Below are 23134 nucleotides of genomic sequence, written 5' to 3'. Positions count from 1 at the left end.
GCCTCGCCGGCCGCCGGGCTCTGGCCGCGGATGCCCGGCCGCCGCGGCGGGAGGACGCGATCCGCGCAGCCCACCTGAGCGCGGGGCTTGGGCCCGCGCCGGTACTTTTCCGCTGGGGCCGGGGCGAGCCCTCTGACCTCAGGAAACGCCGGCAGGGCGGGCTGGCCAGGGCAGTCCTCGGACGCTGGGTGCTCCCGCCCGCCGTCCTCCGTGGCCCCGGCGGCGGGGGCCTGGGCCCCGGGGGCGCGCTCCTGGGAGGGCGCGGGGTCCGCGGTCGGCCCGCACACCTGTGCGGCCGGAGCAGTCGGGGGCGGGATTCGCGGGCACGCGCAGGCCGGCGTGGGGAGGCTCTGGCTGCCTCCTGCCGAGGCCTGGCGGAGGCCCCTGCTGCCCCCGTCGGGTGGCTCGGCCGAGGGGCGGCCTGCTTGCCAGACAGGTCTGACGGCAGACGCTGGGCTGGTCAGCGCCTACTTTCCCACCGCCCCTGGTTCTTGCGCCAGGGGGGTGGGGGGGAGCGGACTTTCATCTCCCTGGAGCGCTGGGATCCTCCGACTTGGGAAGTACCGAGAGGCAGCGCAGGTGATGTGGCCCAGGGAGGGCCTGTGGCCGCTGGCCAGGTGTGGACCCGGCAAAGCAGAGTGGTCGAGCAGATTAGGTGTGTACCTTGGGCTTCTGTCTGAAATTTGTGTTTTTAAAAAGAGGATTCGATGGCTTAAAAAAAAAAAAAAAAGTTTGAAAGCCGCTGCCTTAATAGTTTTTAACCACGAAGGAAACTGAGGCCCAGAAGGAGGAAATGACTTGGGTGAGATCACGGAGGGAACAGTAGTTGGGCAGGGAGTAGGAGTTAGAATTTCTTGGGAGCCTCTGGGTGCCTTTAACAGGACCTGCCTTGGGGTCGCTGCTGGAAAGAGGGACCTGATTGGGTTCCCCAGCAGTCTCCAATGGCTCAGCCAGGCCTCCAGGTCCCAGGAAACAGCAGCCACACCTGGGGTGGTAGTTGGGGGGAGTTACATGCGTTTTGATGCCTGGTGGGTTGGCAGGTTCTAGGGAGGGGGGAAAAAAGGCTTTGCCCAAGAAAACAGCCAGGAACAGCAGCAGAGCTCAGCCTTTAGGCAGGCCCAGAGCTTGGTGTTGGACAAGACTGACCCAGAGAGGCTAGAAATACAGCCAGCCTCCTGGTTTTGAGACAACTGGGACTCAGAGCGTGAGTCAGAGTCTGGAATGGGGGTGGGGAGAAGCCTGTTCATTCATTGTTCTCAGCTCTTGGTTGTGTGTGTGTGTGTGTTTGGGGGGGGGGGGTCCGCCTTCTATGTCTGATGGTAAGGTAGGTCTGTCTGATGTCTGAATCCATATCCTACCCTTGCCATAGGTAGGGACACTTGGTGTGTGTGTGGGGGGGGGGGGGGGCTGTCCTGTTCAATTTTGCCTGAAGCTCAGTTGCTTGCTTTTTGGAGTGCTGCTAGGTATTAAGTAGTTAGTTAATCACCTTTAACGCCAAGCAGCTGTGGCTCTATCGCCAGTTTGCTGGAACCTGAGCTAGATCCAGACCAACCCAGCCATAATTTGGAAGCTGCAGGTAGGTCTCAGAGCTTTGAGCAGGTTTTAGCTGTGACAAGAAAACAGGCCCCGTATCCATGTGGTTTTTGCCTCTAAGCTTTTACCCTTTAGCACTGGGGCGCCTGATTGTTCGTACATGCTGGCTGTATCAGGGGTGGGGGGGGCATTTAGCTGTACCTCCCAGGCATGTCTTTGGAGCCCTTTGGACTCTGCCCTCCGGATGTGTAGTCTGCCTCATGGATGTCTCCTGCCATCAGCTGTCAGGTTATTTTGGTGTAAACTGAAAATACTCCAGGATTGTGTGTGGAGTCTTCTCAGCCTGTGGGTTGAGACAGCAGCAGTTAGGGAGGCCTGTTGTAGCTCAGGGCAGCTTCTGGAGAGCCAAGTTGTTGCCAGTGCTACCAGATCTGTCCAGCTTCCCAGGGTAGTGTGTGCTGAGGCAACTTCATCTCATGGTGTGGCTGAATCGTCACTTCTAGGGCTGGGCCGTGGGAAAGGTAGGGACATGGGGCCCTGGCACTGAGACAGGATACCCCCAGCAGCCTACTGGAACCTCTCCTAGCTCCCACCCTCCCCAGGAGCTTGGCTTGTGGCTAGTCAGGGGCCTCTTCTGGGGACAGTTATGTGGCCCCAGGCAGAGAGGTCTTGCTGTCTGTTTGCTGAAGGAGGGAAAACAACCCTCAGGACTATTGATTCAGCCTCACCTTGGTGCTCCCGGCTCAGCAGCCAGTGTTTGCCCTGGCTGCCCAGCTCAGATTACACAAGATGGTGGGCCTGGAACAAGCCAGGGGGTAGTTGTGGCTCCTCAACCCAGGCAGGGCTGGATAGCAGTAGCAAAGATGCCCAGGAAAGAGCCTGGGCCCTGCCTCTGTAGATGGCTGTCGTCTCAGCCCTAAAGGGAGGCAAAGCCTCAGGAATGATTCCCTGCCCGGAGCAAGCTTCTGCAGCCTCCACCCCAAGTCACCCACTCTTTCCTCCCAGGGACCGAGTCTTTTCAAATAACCCTACAGCTAACCTTTTTGCTGCACCAGGGCACCCTAACGAGCTGGGTAGACCCTGTTCATTTTTTAAAGAGCCAACATTTTATTCTTTCATGAAGTATACCTAGGTATTATGAGAGTATACAATAGCACAATGGAGAAAGTAACAATTTCTACTCCTAGCTCTCACCATCTCCAAGGAGCCATTGTTAACATTTTAATGTGTCTCCTTCCAGATTTTGTTTTGGTTATGTATAAACATGCATGTACAGTTTTAAGAAAACAAAATGGAATCATGAGTACATTCCATTTTATAATGTATCTTTCTTTCTTTGGTTATTGTTTGTTTTTTATTTGAACTGACTCAAGTCCTGATTGTATTCTTGATGGAGAAAGGCTTGTGAAGGGAGATGGAGTCTTTGTGTCCGTTTGGCTGACCTTTAGGGGTATGGGCTGGATTTCTTTCAGAGACAACTTGGAGGTTCATGGTGTGTTTGCATGTTTGTGTCTGTCTGTTGGGGTGGGGGGGTTGGTCTTGGAGCCCTCGGGGCTGGAGTTACAAGCATTTGTGAACCATCCAGTACAGGTGCCGGGACGGGAACTCTGGTCCTTTGCTGCAGCAGCGTGTGTGCTCTTAACTACTGTCTCTCCAGGCCTGACCACTGTCCTGATTTGGGGTGTTGTTTGTTTGGTTTTGAGACAGTGTCTCTTACCTAACCTGGAGCTTGTGGACTTGGATAGGTTAGCCAGCCAGCAAGCCCCAGGGATTCTTCTGTCTCATCCTGCCTGCAGCGCTGGAGTCACAGGCACAGGCTGCCAGGCCTACCTTCTTATGTGGGTCCTGGGACTCCAGACCCGGGTTCTCAGGCCTGGGCAGCAATGACAGTTCCTTCTGAGCCGTCCTCCCCGCCCCTCAGGTGTTCGGTCTGCTCATCTCCCCTGAAACGCCCTCTAGGCCCTGACTAAGCCTTCAGAACAGGAAGGTCAGTAGCAGTGTGTGACTGAGAAGGGCTGACTCTTTTCCTCTCTTCCTCTTGTTTCCTCAGGGCCAGCCCTCATCCTGCTCCCACCAGCCCTGCCCATCTCGGCCCCATGCCCCCGCCAGTCAGCTCCGGGCCCCTGGCAGTGAGCAGGCACGTGGCAGCCAAGGCCCTGTGACCAGGCCAGGGAGACGGGAGCTCCGGGGTCCCGGCGATCTGCCCCCCCATGGAGCTGAGGCCCTGGTTGCTATGGGTGGTAGCAGCAGCAGGAGCCTTGGTCCTGCTAGCAGCTGATGCTCGTGGCCAAAAAGTCTTCACCAACACGTGGGCTGTGCACATCTCGGGAGGCCCAGCTGTGGCTGATAGCGTGGCCCGGAAGCATGGGTTTCACAACCTGGGCCAGGTAGGTTTCTTACGTGGCCTATTGGTGTAACTTCAGGACATTACCTGGTGGTGGGGAGAGTGAGGGCAGAGGCTCTTGTACCACAGCAGAAATAGTTGAGCTTGTCTTGCAGGGCATGGGGGCAAGAGGCAGGTTTTGAGGGGCATTGTCCTGTGTGTGAGCTTTCATCATAGTCATTTAGAAAAACCAGCAATCCCAACGACGCTGTGCCTCTCTATCCCCTGCATGTTCTCGTGGGCCCTGAGCAGGGAACAGATGCCCCCTCCCCAACTGCCGCCTTGGTGAGCCTCCCAGCAGCACTGTCCACCCCCAGCTCTGCCTCCTCCGGGGACCAGCAGATGGAAGGCCCATCTCAGTATCACTGCTTTATTGCAGATCTTTGGTGACTATTACCACTTCTGGCATAGAGCAGTGACAAAGCGGTCCCTGTCGCCTCACCGCCTGCGGCACAGCCGGCTACAGAGGGAGCCTAAAGTAAGTGTGGCCCTGGCCCTTCTGGCTGCCACCCCCTTCTGTTCTGAGCCTTCTCCCACTCTGCACCCCCCCACACACCCTGTATCATCTTTCTCTCCTGCTTAGGTGAAGTGGCTGGAGCAGCAGGTAGCAAAGCGAAGGACCAAGAGGGATGTGTATCAGGAGCCCACGGACCCCAAGTTCCCCCAGCAGTGGTACCTGGTATGCTCCTTGGGCTCTGTCCTCTTCCCCTCCACTGTGAGGTCCTGTGAGTGGATGAGGCTTCCTTCTCTAATTCTTTCCTCCTTTTATTTCTGCCTCAAGCCCGGCGGTTCTCAACCTTGCTAATGCTGCAACCCTTTAATACAGTTCCTCATGTTGTGGTGACCCCACCCATACAATTATTTTGTTGCTACTTCGTTACTGTAATTTTGTGACTGTTAAGAATTGTAATGTAAATACTCTTAGAGATAGAGGGTTGACGAGGGGGTCTCGACCCACAGGTTGAGAACCACTGTTGTAGTGCCTCCTGCTGCCCCAGAATCTGTATATTTCCAGGAGAACCCAGGAGTGGCGTTTTTAAATGACTTATTCATTTTTATTTTACATACATTGTTGTTCGGCCTGCTTGTATGTGTGTGTTGAGGGTGTCAGATCCCCTGGAACTGGAGTTACAGACCATTGTGAGCTACCATGTAGGTGCTGGGAATTGAACCTGGGTCCTTTGGAAAACAGCCAGTGCTCTTAACCTCCCAGCCATCCCTCCAGTCTCCAGGAGTGGTATTTTAAGAGCCGGAGTGGGTGGAGACAGAGGTTTTGAGGTGGACCGAGCTCTCTGAGATAACAACCAAGCATCTTTGGTAATGGGCTGGTTGTCTCTGCAGTCTGGTGTCACTCAGCGAGACCTGAATGTGAAGGAAGCCTGGGCCCAGGGCTTCACGGGGCATGGCATCGTGGTCTCCATCCTGGATGACGGCATCGAGAAGAACCATCCTGACTTGGCAGGCAATTATGTGAGGAGCGAGGAGTGGCAGTAGTGATCCCTGGGGAGGGCCCCGAGGGACTGTCCTGTGACGGCAGCGTGGTTGGGAGCTCCTGATGATGCCATGTTCTTACCAGGATCCTGGAGCCAGTTTTGATGTCAATGACCAGGACCCTGACCCACAGCCTCGGTATACACAGATGAACGACAACAGGTGAGAAATGCCATGTTCCTGGTCTCTGAGCCTCCTCCCCTCTCTTACCCATCAAGAACATAAGGGTGAGTCTGAATGTCACAGGTCCCACCTAAAAACTGACGCCTTTCTGGGCATGGTGGCATTCCCCTTTGATCCCAGCACTTGGGAGGGAGAGGTTGGCAGGTCTCTGTGAGTCTGAGTCCTGGTCTACCTAGAGAGCTCCCTGCCAGCCAGGCTGCGTAGTGAGACCTTCTCTCAAGACAACAGCATCGGAACCACCCAGCTGAAGTCTCTGTGTATAGTCCTGGTCCCAAAGGGAGTTCCGGCTTTGGTTTTTCCAGATATGGTTTCCATATGTAGCCCTGTCCTGGAATTTGCTCTGTAGACCAGGCTGGCCTCACGCGCAGAGAGCCACTGGTATCTTCACCATTAAAGGCGTGTGCCACCATGCCGGGGTCCAAGGGAGGTTCTGGTCAGAGCAGGGAGGGCTCCAGGCCCCACGAAGAGGTGCCGTGTCACAGTGGGATGACAGCCGTGGCTCAAGGTTCTGGCCCTTCGCCTTCCTCCAGCCGCTGCTGTGCTCTCACCCCCTCACTGCTGTGTCCTCGCTCCCGGCAGGCACGGTACTCGGTGCGCAGGTGAAGTGGCAGCGGTGGCCAACAATGGTGTCTGTGGTGTGGGTGTAGCTTACAACGCCCGGATTGGAGGTGGGTATGAGCTTGGCCGTGCGTCCACATTGAAGGTGGGAGGGATCTCTCTCGGAAGTTTTTCTGCCTACTCACCACCTTCCACGGCAGATCCTTTGGCAGCATGCTAGTCTATGGAGGTTCTTAGCAAAAGGAAACGCTGGAATCCCAGTGCTGGTAGCATGGCAGGGTGGGGTGGGGCCTTCTAGCAGAAATCTCCCTACATCACAGCATGACCTTCGCTCCTCCTGTGAGGCCCAAGACTCCGCTTAGTGAGGAAAGTGTGGCTTGGGGAATCCTCCTCTTTGGGTCCTGTTCTTGAACAGCAGTGATAGACAGTAGATAAGGGGCTTTGGGTTTCCCAGCACTGGCCTCTCCTCTCTCTTGCTCCTCCCTGGGGTTCAGGCTGGGCCTGTGCCTACGGGTGCCCCTGGCGGCTGGACCCAGGCAGCATCCCTTTTCCCACCCCCCTCTGCGGCCAGGGGTGCGAATGTTGGATGGCGAGGTGACCGATGCAGTGGAGGCGCGTTCGCTGGGCTTGAACCCCAACCACATCCACATCTACAGTGCCAGCTGGGGCCCTGAGGACGACGGCAAGACCGTGGACGGGCCGGCCCGGCTCGCGGAGGAGGCCTTCTTCCGGGGAGTTAGCCAGGTAAAGTGGGGGTCCTGGCCCAGCCCAGCCCTCAGGCTGAGTTCTGTTTTTTTCCGTTGCTCTCTTTCTGCCTTGTTTTTTTTTTTCCTCCAGTTTTCTGAGACAGGGTTTTTCTATGTGACCCTGGCTGTCCTGGAACTCACTCTGTAGACCAGGCTGGCCTTGAACTCAGATCTGCCTGCCTCTGCCTGCCAGGTGCTGGGATTAAAGTTGTTTACCACCATGGCCCAGACCTTGTTTTGTTTTTGAGACAAGGTCTTCCTATATAGCTTAGACTGGTCCAGCACTTACCATGCAGCCCAGGCCAGCCTTGGACTCATGATTCTACTGCCTTAGCATCCTAACTGTCAGGGTTACAGGTGTGCACCATCATGCCTGACTCTTGTGTTTCATTTTAATCTTGACAAAAGTGGTAAAATTAAATTTTATAGAGGCTAGAGAAATGTCCCAGTGGCTAAGAGCACTGGCTGCTCTTGCAGAAGACTTAGGTGTGGTTCTCAGAACCCACAGGGTGGCCCACAACCATCGGTAACTCCAGTCCAAGAATCTGGTGCCCTCTTCTGTCCTCAGAGGGCACCACACACACACGTAGTACATACATACATGCAAGCAGAACACTCGTACAAATACAATACAAATTTAAACAATAAAATTACATTTAAGAAACTAACTGTTACTAAGACATTAGGGAGTTGGGGACTGAAAGTGTGCCTTCGGGGTCCTGGTTTTTCTTAGTTTTCTTTTATGTTTATGTGTGTATCGCTTTAACGGCGTGCGGATATGTGTACCACATGTGTACCTGTGGATTCCTCGGGACAGAGCTGCCGGGTGGCTGTGAGCCGCCGTAGGGTGCTGAGAACCCAACCCGGGTCTTCTGCAAGAGCTGCAGGTGCCCCTCCCTGCTGAGCTGCTGCTCTAGCCCGGATTTATTTCTAACTTGGGGCAAAGGTTAGCAGTGTTATATCGAATCCAGGCATCACATATGTTAGGCAGGTCCTCTGCCACAGCAGCACATCCCAGGCCAGGGGTTTGATTTCAGCACTACCAGAAATAATAAACGGAGTGACAGGGTCAAGGAGGTGGCTCCACAGGTGAATCATCTGCTCGCAGGCCTGAGGACCTGCGTTCAAGCCACAGTACACGTATCACTGTGGAAGGAGAAAGCCAACTCCACACAGTTGTGTGGCAGCCGCGTGGATACCGCGGCACGCGCAACCATAACATGTACAATAACCCTTTAAGTACGAATTTAAGAAACGGAAAAAAAGAAATAAAAAGAACCTGATACTCCCTCTGTGTGCGTTACCACTCCAGGCATTTCGGTGTGAGCCTGGTCTGATTTTGTGCACAGACCTAATATGCGTACATAATGATGTATGAGGGATCTTTTGGTGGCTCCAAGAAGTGAACTTGGGAATCCCTGGAGATGGAGGCTCCCATCTTCACAGTCCACTGTAGCATCTTCCTGCTGCACCTCCTTGCCCTCCATCCTCCCCGTTCCCCGTCTTGAGTAGCTTCTGCCCCCTCTGTTCACAGGGTCGCGGCGGCCTGGGCTCCATCTTTGTCTGGGCCTCGGGGAACGGGGGCCGGGAGCATGACAGCTGCAACTGTGACGGCTACACCAACAGCATCTACACGCTGTCCATCAGCAGCGCCACGCAGTTCGGCAACGTGCCGTGGTACAGCGAGGCCTGCTCCTCCACGCTGGCCACCACCTACAGCAGTGGCAACCAGAACGAGAAGCAGATTGTGAGTCGGGGCTGGGGCCGGGAGGCGGGCTTCTTGCTGTTCAGGGCTCCATCAGGCCTCCTCTGCTCTCACCCCTGTGTGGCTAGATAGGAGTGTCTTGGGCCCGGTGGAATGTGCACTGTAGCCGGGGGTTCCCATCAGACTCTTGAGGGCTGCAGAACCATCTCGGAACCCCTGAGAAGAATAGACGCTCCCTGAAAACATGTCTTGTACTTCAACTTCTAATTGATCCCCCCTTATTCCTTGAGAAACTTGGCCCTAGAAGCAGCTCTGCATGTTAGCAAGGTCAGAGCTGGAACCCGAGTGTCTTAACTGATTCACCATAGCATCTGGCGTGCCCAGGGCCTACAGACAGAAGGACAGGCAGGTGACTCCTTTACCCCTCCCAACACCCATATCCATCAAGTTCTCAACACCATTGTTCCCTGGCAGGTGACAACTGACTTGAGGCAGAAGTGCACAGAATCTCACACAGGCACCTCAGCTTCTGCCCCTTTGGCAGCTGGCATCATTGCTCTCACTCTGGAGGCCAAGTAAGTGGGCAAGCAACAGCCTGTCCCCAGCAGTGCGGTCTGCAAGCAGCTCTTTCTCCAGCGGTGATAAGGTCTGACCCCCAGACGCCCCTCCTTTGCAGTAAGAACCTCACCTGGCGGGACATGCAGCACCTGGTGGTCCAGACTTCCAAGCCAGCCCACCTCAACGCCAATGACTGGGCCACCAACGGCGTGGGCCGCAAAGGTGAGGCAGGCTGACCCGCGCTTCGGCTGGGAGCCGGGATGGGGCTCCCACCTCCCTGCTGACCCTTCTCTGCCTCCGCAGTGAGCCACTCGTATGGCTACGGGCTGTTGGATGCCGGTGCCATGGTGGCCCTGGCCCAGAACTGGACAACAGTGGCCCCCCAGCGGAAGTGCATCATTGAAATCCTGGTGGAGCCTAAGTAAGGATTGGACCCTGAGTGGGAGGAACAAATGGGGCTTGAGCGCCTCTGGTCGCTACAGGCCTGCCTAACCCCATGGTGCTTTCTGTACAGGGACATTGGCAAACGGCTAGAGGTGCGCAAGTCTGTGACGGCGTGCCTTGGCGAGCCCAACCACATCACCCGTCTGGAACATGCTCAGGCACGGCTCACCCTGTCTTACAATCGCCGTGGTGACCTGGCTATCCACCTCATCAGCCCCATGGGCACCCGCTCCACCCTGTTGGCTGCCAGGTGCTCACCATATTGCCTGCTCTCTTGCATTTCCTAGTCGATTCCCTCGTTTATCCCCAGACTCTAGCAACCCTCGGGAACACTTGGGGAGGGACAGCTGTGTCCTTTGGGACTACCTCATCACAGGAATCCTTGGCTTAGACCCATTTGTCACGCCCCCTGTGTGTGCCCCGTTGTGAAAGAGTGTCCTGTTGAAGAACATCTGGAAAACAGCCTTCCTGAGAGGCATTTCTAGTCTAGCAGGTTGCCACCTGGGAAGAATGGCATATGTCCCATATGTCACAGGCTAGGTGTCCCCTGACCTAGGTCCCTCTAAAGCCTCAGATGGCTATATGGAACTCTCTTCCTCCAGACCACACGACTACTCTGCTGATGGGTTTAATGACTGGGCTTTCATGACAACTCATTCCTGGGATGAGGACCCCTCTGGTGAATGGGTCCTAGAGATTGAAAACACCAGCGAGGCCAACAACTATGGTACTGGAGGCACTGGAGAGTGGGGGATGGGAAGAGAGCTGGTGGGCACCAAGGGTGCTTATGCCCTTAACCTTTTCTCTTACCAATTCTGGAATAGGGACGCTGACCAAGTTCACTCTGGTACTGTATGGCACAGCCTCTGAGGGGCCCTCTACACCTCCTGAAAGTAGTGGCTGCAAGACCCTCACATCCAGCCAGGCCTGCGTGGGTCAGTAGGGGTGTGATCAAGGACGGGAACAGTGTCGGGAATGGGATTGGAACAGTGGAGTCAGAGGGGACAGGGAAAATAGAGACAGCTAAAGAAAGGGGGCTCCTGGGGACTGCTTTGGCCTGTAGGTCTGTGGAGCCACCATGGACCTTGGGTGGAGAGCTCAGTGGCTTAGAGGCCACAGTCCACTTGACTGATGCTCTCCCTCCTCTCCTGCCGACAGTGTGCGAAGAAGGCTTCTCACTGCACCAGAAAAGCTGTGTCCAGCACTGCCCACCAGGCTTCACACCCCAAGTCCTCGATACACACTACAGCACTGAGAATGATGTGGAGATCATGCGTGCCAGCATCTGCATCCCCTGTCACGCCTCATGTGCCACATGCCAGGGCCCAGCCCCCACAGACTGCCTCAGCTGCCCCAGCCATGCCTCCCTGGACCCTGTGGAGCAAACCTGCTCCAGGCAGAGCCAGAGCAGCCGCGAGTCTCGGCCTCAGCCGCCTCCTGCGCTGCCTCCGGAGGTGGACGTGGAGCCCCGGTTGCAGGCTGGGCTGCTGCTCTCCCACCTCCCCGAGTTAGTGGCGGTCCTCAGCTGCGTCGGCTTCGTGCTGGTCTTCGGCACCGTCTTCCTGTTCCTGCAGCGGCGCTCGGGCTTTAGCTTCCGGAGACTGAAAGTCTACACCATGGACCGAGGACTCGTCTCCTACCAGGGGCTGCCCCATGAAGCCTGGCAGGAGGAGTGCCCATCTGACTCCGAAGAGGATGAGGGCCGGGGCGAGAGGACCGCCTTTATCAAAGACCAGAGCGCCCTTTGACGAGCCCACTGCCCACCCCGTCAGATTGATCCCTTCCTCGGGCACTTTTTAATTCACCAAAGTATTTTTTTATCTTGTGACTGGGTTTTGGACCCTAGCTGGGAGGTGAGAGGGGCAGAGACTGCTTCCTACCCCACCCTTGGGCCTACCTGTTTGCCCGAGGTGGGACCCCAGGAGCTCACCCCCTGCTACCCGTCCGTGTGGAGAAAGGCGTGAGGGCGGCTTCTGCACCCAGCCAGAGTTCCTGCCGAGCGAAGAGGGGCAGCCTTTCTCTGGGTCCCTGACCAGGCTGCAACCCTGCCCCTTTCCTGCCCCTCAGAAAGCAATAATGGTACCCATCCAGGCAACAGGGAGGCTGGCTAGGAGGTACTTGAAGAAAGCAGCCACCTCTCCAAGGGCTTTTGCATCCCCTGACCCTCTCTGGCTCACGGATGAGCCTCTGCAGAAGCTGTAGTCATAGGAAGGGACCAAAGCAAAGCAGGCACTTTCCGGGGTGCCCACACTTCCATGCTGTCAGCCTGCCTCTGCACTCCAGGCCTCCTCGGCTTGTAGCCAGGCCGGGCTAGGTCGGCACAGGCCAGGCTGCAGCTCTGGGGGCCTTACGCTGGTGCCCTGACTCTCCTCTCTGTGGCACCCCCTCCACCAGGGCCCTGTTTTCTGAGCCCGGGGCTGCCTGGGCTGTTAGCACCCTCAGTCCCGGAGCCCCTGGGTGAGGTGGGGAGGGACGGTAGCCCAGCCGGCTCCTCCCCCCCACCCAATGCTGCTTTCCCCTGTGGGGATCTCAGGAGCTGTTTGAGGATATATTTTCACTTTGTGATTATTCACTTTAGATGCTTTTTTTTTTTTTTTTTGTATTTTTAATGGGGGTTGCAGCTGGACCATTCACCTCCTCACACCCATGTCCACCCTGCCCTTCCCGTGGCTGCCCAGCCCCCAGTCATAGGGGCCTGCAGCATATTGCTGAGGCATAGGGAATAAGCCCCAAGGCCTGAAGAGGCAGGCTGGCCAGGTGGGCTCTAGGAAAGGGGGTCATGGTGGGAGGGGTAGGCTGACATCATCTGTTTCAAATGGGGTTGTGCCAAGGGCTTATGGGTCGCTGGCTCTCCAAGTGCCAGGGGTGGGCAAGTGGCGGCACCAAGCCCTTTCTAACACTGTGCCCTGGTAGAGAAAGCATTGGCCTATGATGTCCCCCAAACCCCCTCTTCTGATGTGCCTTTTGCACCCCTCCCATTAGGACAATCAGTCCCCTCCCACCTGAGAACCCCCCCTTTTTTTTTTCTTTTCCCTAGCCCTTCCTGGTACCCTGCCTGCCTGCCCAGGGGTGCCCCTTGCTCTCCTGCCCACCCCTCGAGGCCATCCAGGCTGGTTTTGTAAGATGCTGGGTTGGTGCACAGTGATTTTTTTTTCCTTGTAATTTAAATGGGCCTGGCATTGTTGGTTCTATTTAATGGACACGAGATAATGTTAGAGGTTTTAAAGTGATTAAACGTGCAGACTATGCAAACGAAGCCTGGTCTCCTGTGTGCTTGCTCTTGTCAGGACCCTTTACTCTGTTCAGCTGGGGTAGGGGTTAGACCTGGGGCCCCGTTTGGCTTAGTGGTGTCTTGACTGCCTACAGAGAGGCTTAAGTCAGAACGAGGAAATGTGCCCAAGGAGGCCAGGGCCTCCTGTGCTGAGCAGCTATACCACCTTCCTGGGCAAGAGCTCAGCAGCTGGACATGAGCCTAGAGGGTGGGCTAAGGGAAGCGACCCAGAGCTGAGGACTAGGGGAGCCTGAAACAACTGAGGGGGCTTGTGTGCTGCTTGAGGTTTCTTGTTTTGTTTTGTCATCTGACACAAGCTAGTATCACCTGGGAAGAGGAGCTTCAGGTGAAATATTGCCTCCATCAGATTGGCCTGTGTGCAAGTCTGCAGAGCACTTTGTTGATAATGGCTGGTGTGGAAAGGCCCACACCAGGGCAAGGGTCCTGGGGTGACATGAAAGCAAGCTGAGCAAGCCAGTAAGCAGTGCTCTCCCATGGCTCCTGTTTAAGCCCCTGCGCTGACTTCCCTTAATAGTGGACTCTAATCCATAAATCAGATAAACCCTTTCCTCCCCAAGTTGCTTTTGCTTATGGTGTTCATCACAGACGGGCATGCTCACTTTTACTCTCGGCACTTGGGAAGCAGAGCCAGGATCTCTTAGTTCAAGGCCAGCCTGGTCGACAAAGCAAGCTCCATGGCAGACAGGACTGCATACAGAGACCCTTTCTCAAAAAAAGAAAGAAAAAAGACAAATAGAAAACTAGGACTATGTGTTTGGGGGAGCCTGAGTCCACCTTAGAGAAATGCACACAGCAGTTTTACCCTGTGCTGGCCCAGGCTTCCACTGAGACTGAAAGCCCTGCCTGGGACAGAGAGAGAAAGTGGTGCTAATGGAACCTGTGCCAGGGAAGCGGGTGTCTGCTTAGGAGTTTTACTTGAAAATTTTATATGCAAATGGAGGCTGGCGCCTGGCGCCTGGGCTCTCCTTGGGGAATCCAGAGGACGAACAGGACTAGGCTTCCTTCCTCTCCCGGCACCCTAGCAGGCTTCCAGGATTCACATATGTCCCCGTGGTCTGCGTACCCTGATTGCCCCCGGCCCCAACACTTTGCCTGGGACCTCACCTCACCGCACCGCTGCTGCGTTGTGAGTTCCTTCCCTGAGTCCGCAGGACCCTGGGGAGCGGTGCACAGGCCACTCTAGGCATATGACCATTCTTCGCGGGCCTCCTCCTCCCTTCCGTTTCCGTGGCTGAACTGCTGCCGTAGGCTGTGGTGCAGGGCTCGAGGAGTGGGGAGCAGGATGGGGTGGGGGAGGACTCTGCGCTCCCTTCCCCATAGTGGATCCGCCCCCGTGGCCTGGGGCAACTGAAACCACGGAGGAGGAAGAGGGAATCAGGAACTGGGCCTGAGTTGTCCGCTGCCATCTGCCCCTGGAGCAGCACAGAAGGTAACTCCACTTCGGAGGTCCAGGGGACTATGTGGGGCATGGGCGGGGGGTGGCAGGGGGTGGGCACCAGAAGGGGCCAGGCGAGTGTTCTGGGAGCCTGAAACCTGATATGGGGGGAGCGAGGAGCTTGGGAAGCCCAGTAACGCCCACTGGCAGGATTTCTTCAGTGGCTCTCTGAGGCTGCAATCCAGCAAACTTAGCACTGTTGAGGGCCCTGGCACAGGAATGGTGTGGGTGAAGGACCCTAGAAGGGCTCTCCAGTCTGGGTCCTGAAAGGGACAACTGGTTCTGAGTCCTGGCCTGGCACTCGAAAAACAGTCCGCAGCCCAGGCTGCTGTCTGTGCCTACCGGTGTTTCTGCTGGGCAGGGCCCCACCCATGTGCTTCCTGTAGCCCTCCTTGACCTTAGCCCCTTTGTCCTGCCCTTCCCTCTCAGCCGCTGCTTTGTCCGAATGACCCGGTTTCTGTCCCCAGGACACCATCATGGGTTTCTCTTCAGAGCTGTGCAGCCGCCAGGGCCACGGGGCGGTACAGCAGATGCAGGAAGCTGAACTCCGCTTATTGGAGGGTATGAGGAAGTGGATGGCCCAGAGGGTCAAGAGTGACCGGGAATATGCAGGGCTGCTTCACCACATGTCGCTCCAGGACAGCGGCGGCCAGAGCTGGAGCAGTGGGCCCGACAGCCCTGTCAGCCAGGTGAGCTCCTGAGGGATTCAGGCCCTCACCCTCGCCGACCACCGCCCTAGAGGTGGGGATGGAGGGGTGGCAAGCCCGTGCCCTGTTCTTCCGGCTTCCCACATCCCACAATGTGCCACAGTCCTGGGCGGAGATAACCAGCCAGACGGAGAACCTGAGCCGGGTGCTGCAGCAGCACGCGGAAGATCTGAACTCAGGACCCTTGAGGAAGCTGAGCGTGCTGATCCGGGAGCGGCAGCACCTGAGAAAGACCTACAATGAGCAGTGGCAGCAGCTGCAGCAGGAGCTCACCAAGGTAGGTGTGCACCGAGAGGGGGGCTCTGTCACAACAAGGCGCAGGGAAGCGGAAATCGCTGACCACAGGCCTGGCTCCGGGCTGGCCCTTGTGACTCCGCTGCAGCTTCCTCCTTTCCTCCCCCAACTCAGGCTAACTTGCTACATTCTCTGTGTATTCTCTGTGCCTGAGCAGAGCGCCGAGTCCAGGCGGGTGGAGGGGAGCCGTTGCCTCAGAGGAGCTCAGAGCAGTGCCCCTCTGGGGTGAGGGGCTTGGGGTGGCCAAGCCTGCCTTTGGCATAGAGTGGCTCCTCCCGGGGCCCCAGAGGCAGAGCGCTGCCTGGGTCTGAATTCCAGCCACTCTTCAGCTCCAGGCTGGGTTGTGCGTTGCTGCTTTGTCTCTGGGCTCCTGTCTCCCGTTCGGTCTCCCGGTACCACACCCCTCAGCGCCACGGAGCCGGGTCTTACCGTGGACCCACAGCGCCCCCTTGTGGTCCGTCTTTCTGTGCTTTCCCTGCTCCTTTCTAATTCAAGAGTCTGTCCTCTGTGGTAACACAGCCGCGCTCATTTGTTTAGGATTGTATGTTTCAGTGACAGCATGGAGTAATTTCTGCAGAGGTTTTATGACCCTCATGCCTGAAATATTGACCAGATGTCCCTTTAAAACTGGCCAAATCTCCAGGCAATGGTGACGCTTTTAATCCCAGCATTTGGGAGGCAGAAGCAGGCAGATCTCCAGGTTGGGGGCCAGCCTGGACTACACAGTGAGTTCCAGGGCAGCCAGAGCTACACAGGGAAACAATGCCCCCCCCCCCCAAAAAAAAAAAAAACTGGCAAAGTCTACAAATTTAGTCACTTATAGATGGAACCTGAGATTCAAAGAAGCAAAGTGAAGCTTGCGTACTTTGTCCAAACCCTCAAGCAAGAGGACCAGCCAAGAACTCCAGCCTTTGGCCACCACCTAGTGTTTCTATCACCTAGTGTTTCTATCACTGTGCAGGGCCCTATGCAAACAAACATGCTGGAAGTCAGAGAGCTTCAAAAGCCGGGTGTGGAGGCCCGTAATCCTTGCTCTCGGGCAACAGGAGCAGGACACACACAGAGCAATGAGTTAAGTCTCTAAAACAATAATTCAACATGGAGTTGAGAGCAGTGGCTCCTGCTTGTAATGCCAGCACTCCACAGACAGGACTGTGACAAGTTCAAGGTCAGGCTGGCCTACAGAGTGGGTCCTGGGTAAACCTGGACTAGACTGGGACACCACCTCCAAAGGAAAAATCGGGACAAAGAGAAGAATTTCAGTGTGACGACAGCAAGCCTAAGGCACCTCTGGCTGTAGAGTCACGTGAGCACTCCCATCTGAGGCCGACTCTTCCTGCCAGCAGGAGGGATAGCTGGGGCCTGCCCAGGTGCCCTCCTGCCTTCCTCAGCAGCGTCTCTATAACTCAGCTCCCCTGACCCTGGCCTTAGCAGCCAGCTTCCCCACAAGTCTCCAGACTCTTCCAGAAGGAGGAGTTTGGCTACGCTGACAACCTGGCTCACAGAACCCTTCCGAGGTTTAGCTCAGGCAGGACTCCCCTGGGGCCCGGGATCTGCCTCCTCACGCTGGCCTCCCTTGCCTTCCAGACCCACAGCCAGGACATTGAAAAGCTAAAGAGCCAGTATCGGACCCTGGTACGAGACAGCGCCCAGGCCAGGCGCAAGTACCAGGAAGCCAGCAAAGGTTTGGGGCTTTCCTTCCTGGCAGGGAGAAAACCCAGTCCAGAAGACCTCCCTGGCGCTCAGGGGGTGCGGGTCCTGGGGTACCTACCTGAGCTTGGGCCTTCGGTATAGCAAGTTCACCCTGAGTGCACGCGCACACACCTCTTCCCTCCCCCCTACCAGACAAGGACCGAGACAAGGCCAAAGACAAGTACGTGAGGAGCCTGTGGAAGCTCTTCGCCCACCACAACCGCTACGTGCTGGGTGTGAGAGCGGCCCAGCTGCACCACCACCACCACCACCAGTTCATGCTGCCCGGCCTGCTGCAGTCACTCCAGGACTTGCACGAGGAAATGGCAGGCATCCTGTAAGCCCGCAGGCCCATTGCATGCTAACCAATACTAAAACATAAAGCTGGAACTGGGCGGTGAGGTGTGTGTGTGTGTGTGTGTGTGTGTGTTCACGTGCGCGGTGGTGCTAAGCCTGGGAGACACAGACTGGGGATGGGGGTGGGGTCAGCAGCACGTTGGTGACTTTTACATTTATCGGGGACCTAGTTCCCGAGTACTTCCTGTGTACTAGACACGGCACAGGGTCTCAGTGGCTCCTTGTCACCACTGCCAGGATACCTACGGGCCTGTCAGGAGGCATAAGGCCAGGGTGGCCTTACAGGTCACTCGCCTAAGGTCATTCACGGGCATATGAGCCGAGGCAGCAGGGCAGAGGGGGTCATCCAGCCTAGAGTTGCTGCCGAAACCGTCCTAGGCCTCGCTGGCCTCTGTCCCTGGGCTGAGGCCCTCTGACCCGGCGGCCCTGTGGGGTGGGCGATGCAGGAAGGATATCCTTCAGGAATACCTGGAGATCAGCAGCCTGGTGCAGGAAGACGTGGCGTCCATCCACCGGGAGCTGGCTGCCGCTGCCGCCCGCATCCAGCCCGAGTTCGAGTACCTGGGCTTCCTGAGGCAGTACGGGTGAGCGGGGCCCTCCTCCTCCTGAAGCACCTGGGCTCCAGCGCTCCTGGCCTGCTCACCGAAGGACCCTGTCCACCCACAGGTCCGCCCCTGATGTCCCACCTTGTGTCACGTTTGATGAGTCCCTTCTCGAGGAGGGTGAACAGCTGGAGCCCGGGGAGCTGCAGCTGAACGAGCTGACCTTGGAGAGCGTGCAGCACACGTGTGTGGCGGTTTGGCGGACCGCCCGGGTGGACGCGGGCGGGGAACCCTTGGCTAGGTGGCCGGGTTGGGTCGGCTCTGGCGGGATGCCTGTGGTGGGGGCACGGCTTTCACTACCCTTGCCCTCGGCTGCAGGCTGACCTCTGTGACAGATGAGCTGGCCGTGGCCACCAAGGAGGTGCTGAGCCGGCAGGAGATGGTCAGTCAGCTGCAGCATGAGCTCAGGAACGAGGAGCAGAACACCCACCCCCGGGAGCGGTGAGCAGCCTCCTCCCTCCCCCCGCCGCCGGGGCGGGCTAACCTCACACTGAGCCCCTCTCTGCCCTCCCCTTGCCCTGGTCCCGCCTGCAGGGTGCAGCTTCTGGCCAAGAGGCAGGTGTTACAAGAGGCCATGCAAGGGCTGCAGGTAGCCCTGTGCGGCCAGGACAAGCTTCAGGCCCAGCAGGAGCTGCTGCAGAGCAAGGTGGAGCAGCTAGGCGCTGGCGAGCCCCCGGCCGTGGCACTCCTTCAGGATGACCGCCATTCCACCTCCTCCGCGGTGAGGGGCCCCGCCACCGTTGTGCCCTCCCTTGCCGGCCTGCTTGCGGGGGCTGTGCTCCTCATTTTTGCCCTCCCCCTCCCTAAGCCTGGCCACCTGCTGACGTCTGTCCCTGGCCTCAGGAGCAGGAGCGAGAGGGGGGAAGGACACCCACCCTGGAGATCCTTAAAAGCCACTTCTCTGGAATCTTCAGGCCCAAGTTCTCTGTGAGTAGTCCCAAGGCTGGGCCTACTACCTCTGCCCATCCTGCCCATTAGGCCAGGCCAGGAGGCCCAGACATGCTCCCCAGACCTCCACACCCTAGACAGAAGGACCTGCCTACCCAGCCTGCTTTCATGGGGGTGGGGGTAGCCGGAGGGGGGCATCCTTTCCTCTCTTGGGGTTCCAGGCTGCAGACGCCTCCGAGCCTTGCCAACCCCCATGCTTTCCCCTCCCCATGCCTGCATGCTGCAGGGACAGCACAGCTTGGCCTGCTCCATTGCCATGCCTGCCCTGGGAGTGACAGGGAGGCCCATGGTCCAGAGGAGGAGAGTACCACCTTGGCTGGGATCTGCTAGCCTCAGTTTCCCGTGCCAGTCGTGCTCAGAGCGAGCTTGAAGCAGGCCTCTCCATCGTCACACGGAGGGTGTGGGAGCGTAGGAGACAGCCCCACACTAGCCTAGAGTTGTCCCCCTCCCAGCCAGCCCAGTGACTCGTGTGTGTGCCCCCCCAGATCCCGCCACCCCTTCAGCTCGTTCCCGAGGAGCAGAAACCCCTCCACGAGCAGCTGTGGTACCATGGGGCCATCCCACGGGCGGAGGTCGCTGAGCTGTTGACCCACTCTGGGGACTTCCTGGTTCGGGAGAGCCAGGGCAAGCAGGAGTACGTGCTGTCCGTGCTGTGGGATGGCCAGCCCCGACACTTCATCATCCAGTCCTCAGATGTGAGTGCGGCCGGGACCCCGAGCCTTCTGGACCCTGTCTGTCCTTCCCCTTCTCCAGGGAAATGAGCTAGAGCTTGACGACCTTAAGAGGATAGGGAGGAGCCAAGGTGGTGCCTCTCTATCTCAGCTGGAGGGAGCCGCAGAGAATCTCTGTGTCCCCAACTCTTTCCTCGTCAGAGAAAGGCAGCGCCTGCACCCCTCACCGATGAGTCCTTGTCCCCTCTCCCAGGGCCCCCCATCCAAGGAGACTGCTGACCTCAAGTCTCTCCCTATGCTCCAACCCCTGCCTCACAGAACCTGTACCGGCTGGAAGGGGATGGCTTTCCCAGCATCCCTTTGCTCATCACCCACCTGATGGCCTCTCAGCAGCCCCTGACAAAGAAGAGTGGCGTTGTCCTGTACAGAGCTGTGCCCAAGGTGAGTGTGTGGCCAGCCCGGCCTGGGCGGAGCTTGAGAATCACAGGCCAGCCAGCCCTTGGCTAGCCAGCCCCTTGGCCAGCCATTCCCCTCAGGGAGGGAAGAGAGCACAAGGAGGCTGGCCTCCTCCTCCTCCTCCTCAGTTTGGGATGCCTTCCCACCATATACGTCAGCCTCTGAGGCACACTGAGGTTCTAAGGCAGAGGCAGCGTCAGCAGGAGAGCCCTTCTGTCTGCTGGCCCAGCGCCCCTTCTGTCTGCTGGCTTTTGATTCCCCAGTTTCTCTCCTCAGGACAAGTGGGTGCTCAAGCATGAGGACCTGGTGCTGGGCGAGCAGATTGGAAGGGTAGGTGGAGCCCCTGGGGTTCTCCAGCCCTCTGGGGTCTACCTGTCCCCTCCTCACCAGCTTCTTCCAGGCCCCTCCCCGAGTCCCACCCCGGGTTTCACTGCTGGAGTCCTGGAGGGGCTCCCTGACTCAGTGTGGTTCCAGCTTGTACCCCCTGATCCCTTTCTCAGAAGATGGTGAATACTGGTTCCTAGGCCCCAGAAGCCAGTACCCCACCCCCAGCCCCTGTCCTGCTCAAGGGGTTCTTACCAAGTACCGATGTTAGTGTCGAGTATCCGTCAGTTTCCAGCCAGGATGCTTTTCCAACCCAAAGAAGAGTGATTTCTGGATTGCCCAGGCCACTTCTCAGGGAAGGGGGCACTGAGAGTTTTTGTATCCCTACTGGGGGGAACTTCGTAGAGAGCCAGGGCGGAAGGTCAGCATGAACGGGGATGAGACGGGTGGTCCCCTTGACATGAGAAAGGGCAGCCATGCCCGGAAGCTGTGATTGGAGCCCAGGACCGTTTCAGGGGAACTTCGGAGAGGTGTTTAGTGGTCGCCTTCGAGCAGACAACACCCCGGTGGCTGTGAAGTCTTGTCGAGAGACGCTCCCACCTGACCTCAAGGCCAAGTTTCTGCAAGAAGCGAGGTGGGTGATGAAATAAGTCGTGCAAGCAAAGGTTCCTTTGTAAGGAGAGCTTCCTCTGGGCACAGCCTGGCCTTTAATCCCCGAGTCCTCTCGTACCCACGTGGCACCCATAATGCAAAGAGGTACTAACCAGGACCCCCGCAGTCACATGTCCAAGGCTGCTGTCATTTAAGGCCACCCTCCTCTCCTCTGTGGCTGTCTGTCTTCTCTGAGGCTCCTCTTGAGAGGTGGGGCATGGGGCAGGTGCCGAAGGCTAAGAGCACAGAACACAAGTAGCCTGAGCTATGCTCCACAGGATCCTGAAACAGTACAACCACCCCAACATCGTCCGCCTCATTGGGGTCTGCACACAGAAGCAGCCGATCTACATTGTCATGGAGCTGGTTCAAGGTGAGCCGAGGAGGGGCTGGTCTTCAGGGTGAGGGCCCAGCCGGCCAGGCGGTTCCCGCTAGGCTCAAGGCCGCCCTCACCTCCAGGGGGCGACTTTCTCACCTTCCTGCGGACGGAGGGAGCCCGCCTGCGGGTGAAGACCCTGTTGCAGATGGTAGGCGACGCTGCTGCCGGCATGGAGTACTTGGAGAGCAAATGCTGTATCCACCGGTGAGTCCGCCGCAGGCCCCGGCAGACCCCGTCATGGCGGCCACCGGCCCAGCTCCCCTGGCCGAACTGGTCTCTGGCACTTTGTGTGTGAGAGTTAAACTGTGTCTCTGTGTGTGCAGGTGCAAAAGCACACAGGTGTCTGTCTATACGTGTGGAGGTCAGAGGTCAGTGCTAGGTGTCTTCATCTCTTAACACTTTCATTTTGGAGATAGAGTCTCTTGCTAAACGCGCAGCTCATGGATTCGGTGAAGCTGGCTGGCCAGTGAGGATCTATCTGCCTGTCTTTGATGCCCCAGTGTCAGGGTAACAGACGAGCATTGCCAGCTTTTTCTGCGAGAGCTAGGGAGCCGATCTTGAGTCCTCATGGTTGTGCATCAGGCTCTTTACTAACCGAGCCACCTCCTCAGCCCCAAGGAACGGCTACTGTTCACTGTCTAGTGTGCTCGGCCCAGCTGGGCAAGCAACTCTAGCTGAAGGAGACCGACTTCCGGCCTGCTCCACACAGGGATCTGGCTGCTCGGAACTGCCTGGTGACGGAGAAGAATGTCCTTAAGATCAGTGACTTTGGGATGTCCCGAGAGGAAGCTGATGGCATTTATGCGGCCTCAGGGGGCCTTAGACAGGTCCCCGTTAAGTGGACTGCCCCCGAAGCCCTTAACTATGGTACCCGATTCTCACCCACCCTGGGCTGCAGGGCTGATGGCTGGGCATGGGTGGACTCTGGCCCCTGGATGTGGTCGGCCTCCCCATGCTGCCTCGCCTCCCCTGCAGGCCGCTACTCCTCGGAGAGTGACGTGTGGAGCTTCGGCATTTTGCTGTGGGAGACCTTCAGCCTGGGCGCCTCCCCCTACCCTAACCTCACCAACCAGCAGACACGGGAGTTTGTGGAAAAAGGTAAGGCCACGGATTCGTGGTGGCGCCTGAGAGCCAAGCTCCGGCCAAATGCCTCCTCCTCAAAACCTCTTAGTGGGGCAGATTGAGAAGTCTGTAGCTGCCACAGGCAGCAGGCCTGTTTATGCCTGGTGGGGTAGAGATTAGGACCTAGGCCTCTGCCCCTCTGTCGAGGGGTTCTTGGTGGGCAAGAGTGGTTGCTTCGGGCGGTGGATTTGACGGAATCTGACCCCTTCTCGTTTTGGTGTGTTGCATTTGTCATTACAGGGCATCGCCTGCCTTGCCCAGAGCTGTGCCCTGACGCGGTCTTCAGGCTCATGGAACAGTGCTGGGCCTATGAGCCTAGCCAGAGGCCTAGCTTCAGCGTCATCTACCAGGAGCTCCAGAGCATCCGCAAGCGGCATCGGTGAGGCCCGGAGGGCCCCTTGCGGAAGCGAGTGGCCTGTCCATGAAAGAGCGTACCTCCTCAGCAGCTCTCACTTGCAGCGGGACAGCTCCAAAGCCCGGGTTCCAAACACCAGCGATGGGGCTGCTGTCAGGGCGCAGCCCCAGGGAGGCCCTCCATCTGTGTCCCTGCCCAACTTCCTCTCTTAGGCAGAAAAATAAAAACCAGTTGTGTCCACCAGGTAA

At 57.5% G+C, this 23134-nt stretch overlaps 3 protein-coding genes across 3 annotated transcripts in view; 2 read left to right on the top strand and 1 right to left on the bottom strand.

Annotated features, from left to right (window-relative positions):
* The window catches only part of LOC129688420 (uncharacterized), a 12447-nt gene extending 10752 nt beyond the window's left edge, over nt 1–1695 (bottom strand). The window contains exons 1-2 of the mRNA XM_055623243.1: nt 1662–1695; nt 75–438 (exon numbers count right to left, since the gene is read on the bottom strand). Of these exons, the coding sequence (XP_055479218.1) occupies nt 75–438; nt 1662–1695 (398 nt within the window). The remainder of the gene's footprint in view (nt 1–74; nt 439–1661) is intronic.
* On the top strand, nt 420–12857 carry Furin (furin, paired basic amino acid cleaving enzyme). The gene is made up of 16 exons (XM_055623116.1): nt 420–655; nt 3584–3920; nt 4296–4394; nt 4500–4595; nt 5258–5386; nt 5493–5569; nt 6170–6258; nt 6720–6892; nt 8429–8641; nt 9074–9174; nt 9276–9379; nt 9461–9578; nt 9672–9851; nt 10204–10328; nt 10426–10536; nt 10760–12857. The coding sequence occupies exons 2-16, from the start codon at nt 3744–3746 to the stop codon at nt 11347–11349; spliced, it is 2382 nt and encodes a 793-aa protein (XP_055479091.1). The 5' UTR covers nt 420–655; nt 3584–3743; the 3' UTR covers nt 11350–12857.
* A 1410-nt stretch (nt 12858–14267) lies between these two features.
* Fes (FES proto-oncogene, tyrosine kinase) lies at nt 14268–23134 on the top strand. The gene is made up of 19 exons (XM_055623567.1): nt 14268–14322; nt 14796–15017; nt 15139–15312; nt 16917–17013; nt 17175–17358; nt 17825–17962; nt 18045–18164; nt 18299–18421; nt 18515–18701; nt 18824–18907; nt 19414–19623; nt 19918–20040; nt 20332–20385; nt 20895–21013; nt 21309–21403; nt 21490–21613; nt 22119–22276; nt 22385–22507; nt 22772–23134. The coding sequence occupies exons 2-19, from the start codon at nt 14805–14807 to the stop codon at nt 22912–22914; spliced, it is 2469 nt and encodes an 822-aa protein (XP_055479542.1). The 5' UTR covers nt 14268–14322; nt 14796–14804; the 3' UTR covers nt 22915–23134.

Source organism: Psammomys obesus, unplaced genomic scaffold, assembly GCF_907164565.1.
Source record: "Psammomys obesus unplaced genomic scaffold, mPsaObe1.curated_primary_1811, whole genome shotgun sequence".
Taxonomy (NCBI): Eukaryota; Metazoa; Chordata; class Mammalia; order Rodentia; family Muridae; genus Psammomys; species Psammomys obesus.
This window is presented reverse-complemented; position numbering and strand designations above follow the sequence as displayed.

Excerpts from the sequence above, each read along its gene's own strand:
- Fes (XM_055623567.1), top strand. The coding sequence starts at position 14,805 with ATGGGTTTCTCTTCAGAGCTGTGCAGCCGCCAGGGCCACGGGGCGGTA. Across the intron at positions 19,624-19,917 it reads TCATCATCCAGTCCTCAGAT|AACCTGTACCGGCTGGAAGG; the intron begins GTGAGTGCGGCC and ends CCTGCCTCACAG. Across the intron at positions 21,404-21,489 it reads TGTCATGGAGCTGGTTCAAG|GGGGCGACTTTCTCACCTTC; the intron begins GTGAGCCGAGGA and ends CCTCACCTCCAG.
- Furin (XM_055623116.1), top strand. The coding sequence starts at position 3,744 with ATGGAGCTGAGGCCCTGGTTGCTATGGGTGGTAGCAGCAGCAGGAGCC. Across the intron at positions 4,596-5,257 it reads TCCCCCAGCAGTGGTACCTG|TCTGGTGTCACTCAGCGAGA; the intron begins GTATGCTCCTTG and ends TTGTCTCTGCAG. Across the intron at positions 6,893-8,428 it reads TCTTCCGGGGAGTTAGCCAG|GGTCGCGGCGGCCTGGGCTC; the intron begins GTAAAGTGGGGG and ends CTCTGTTCACAG.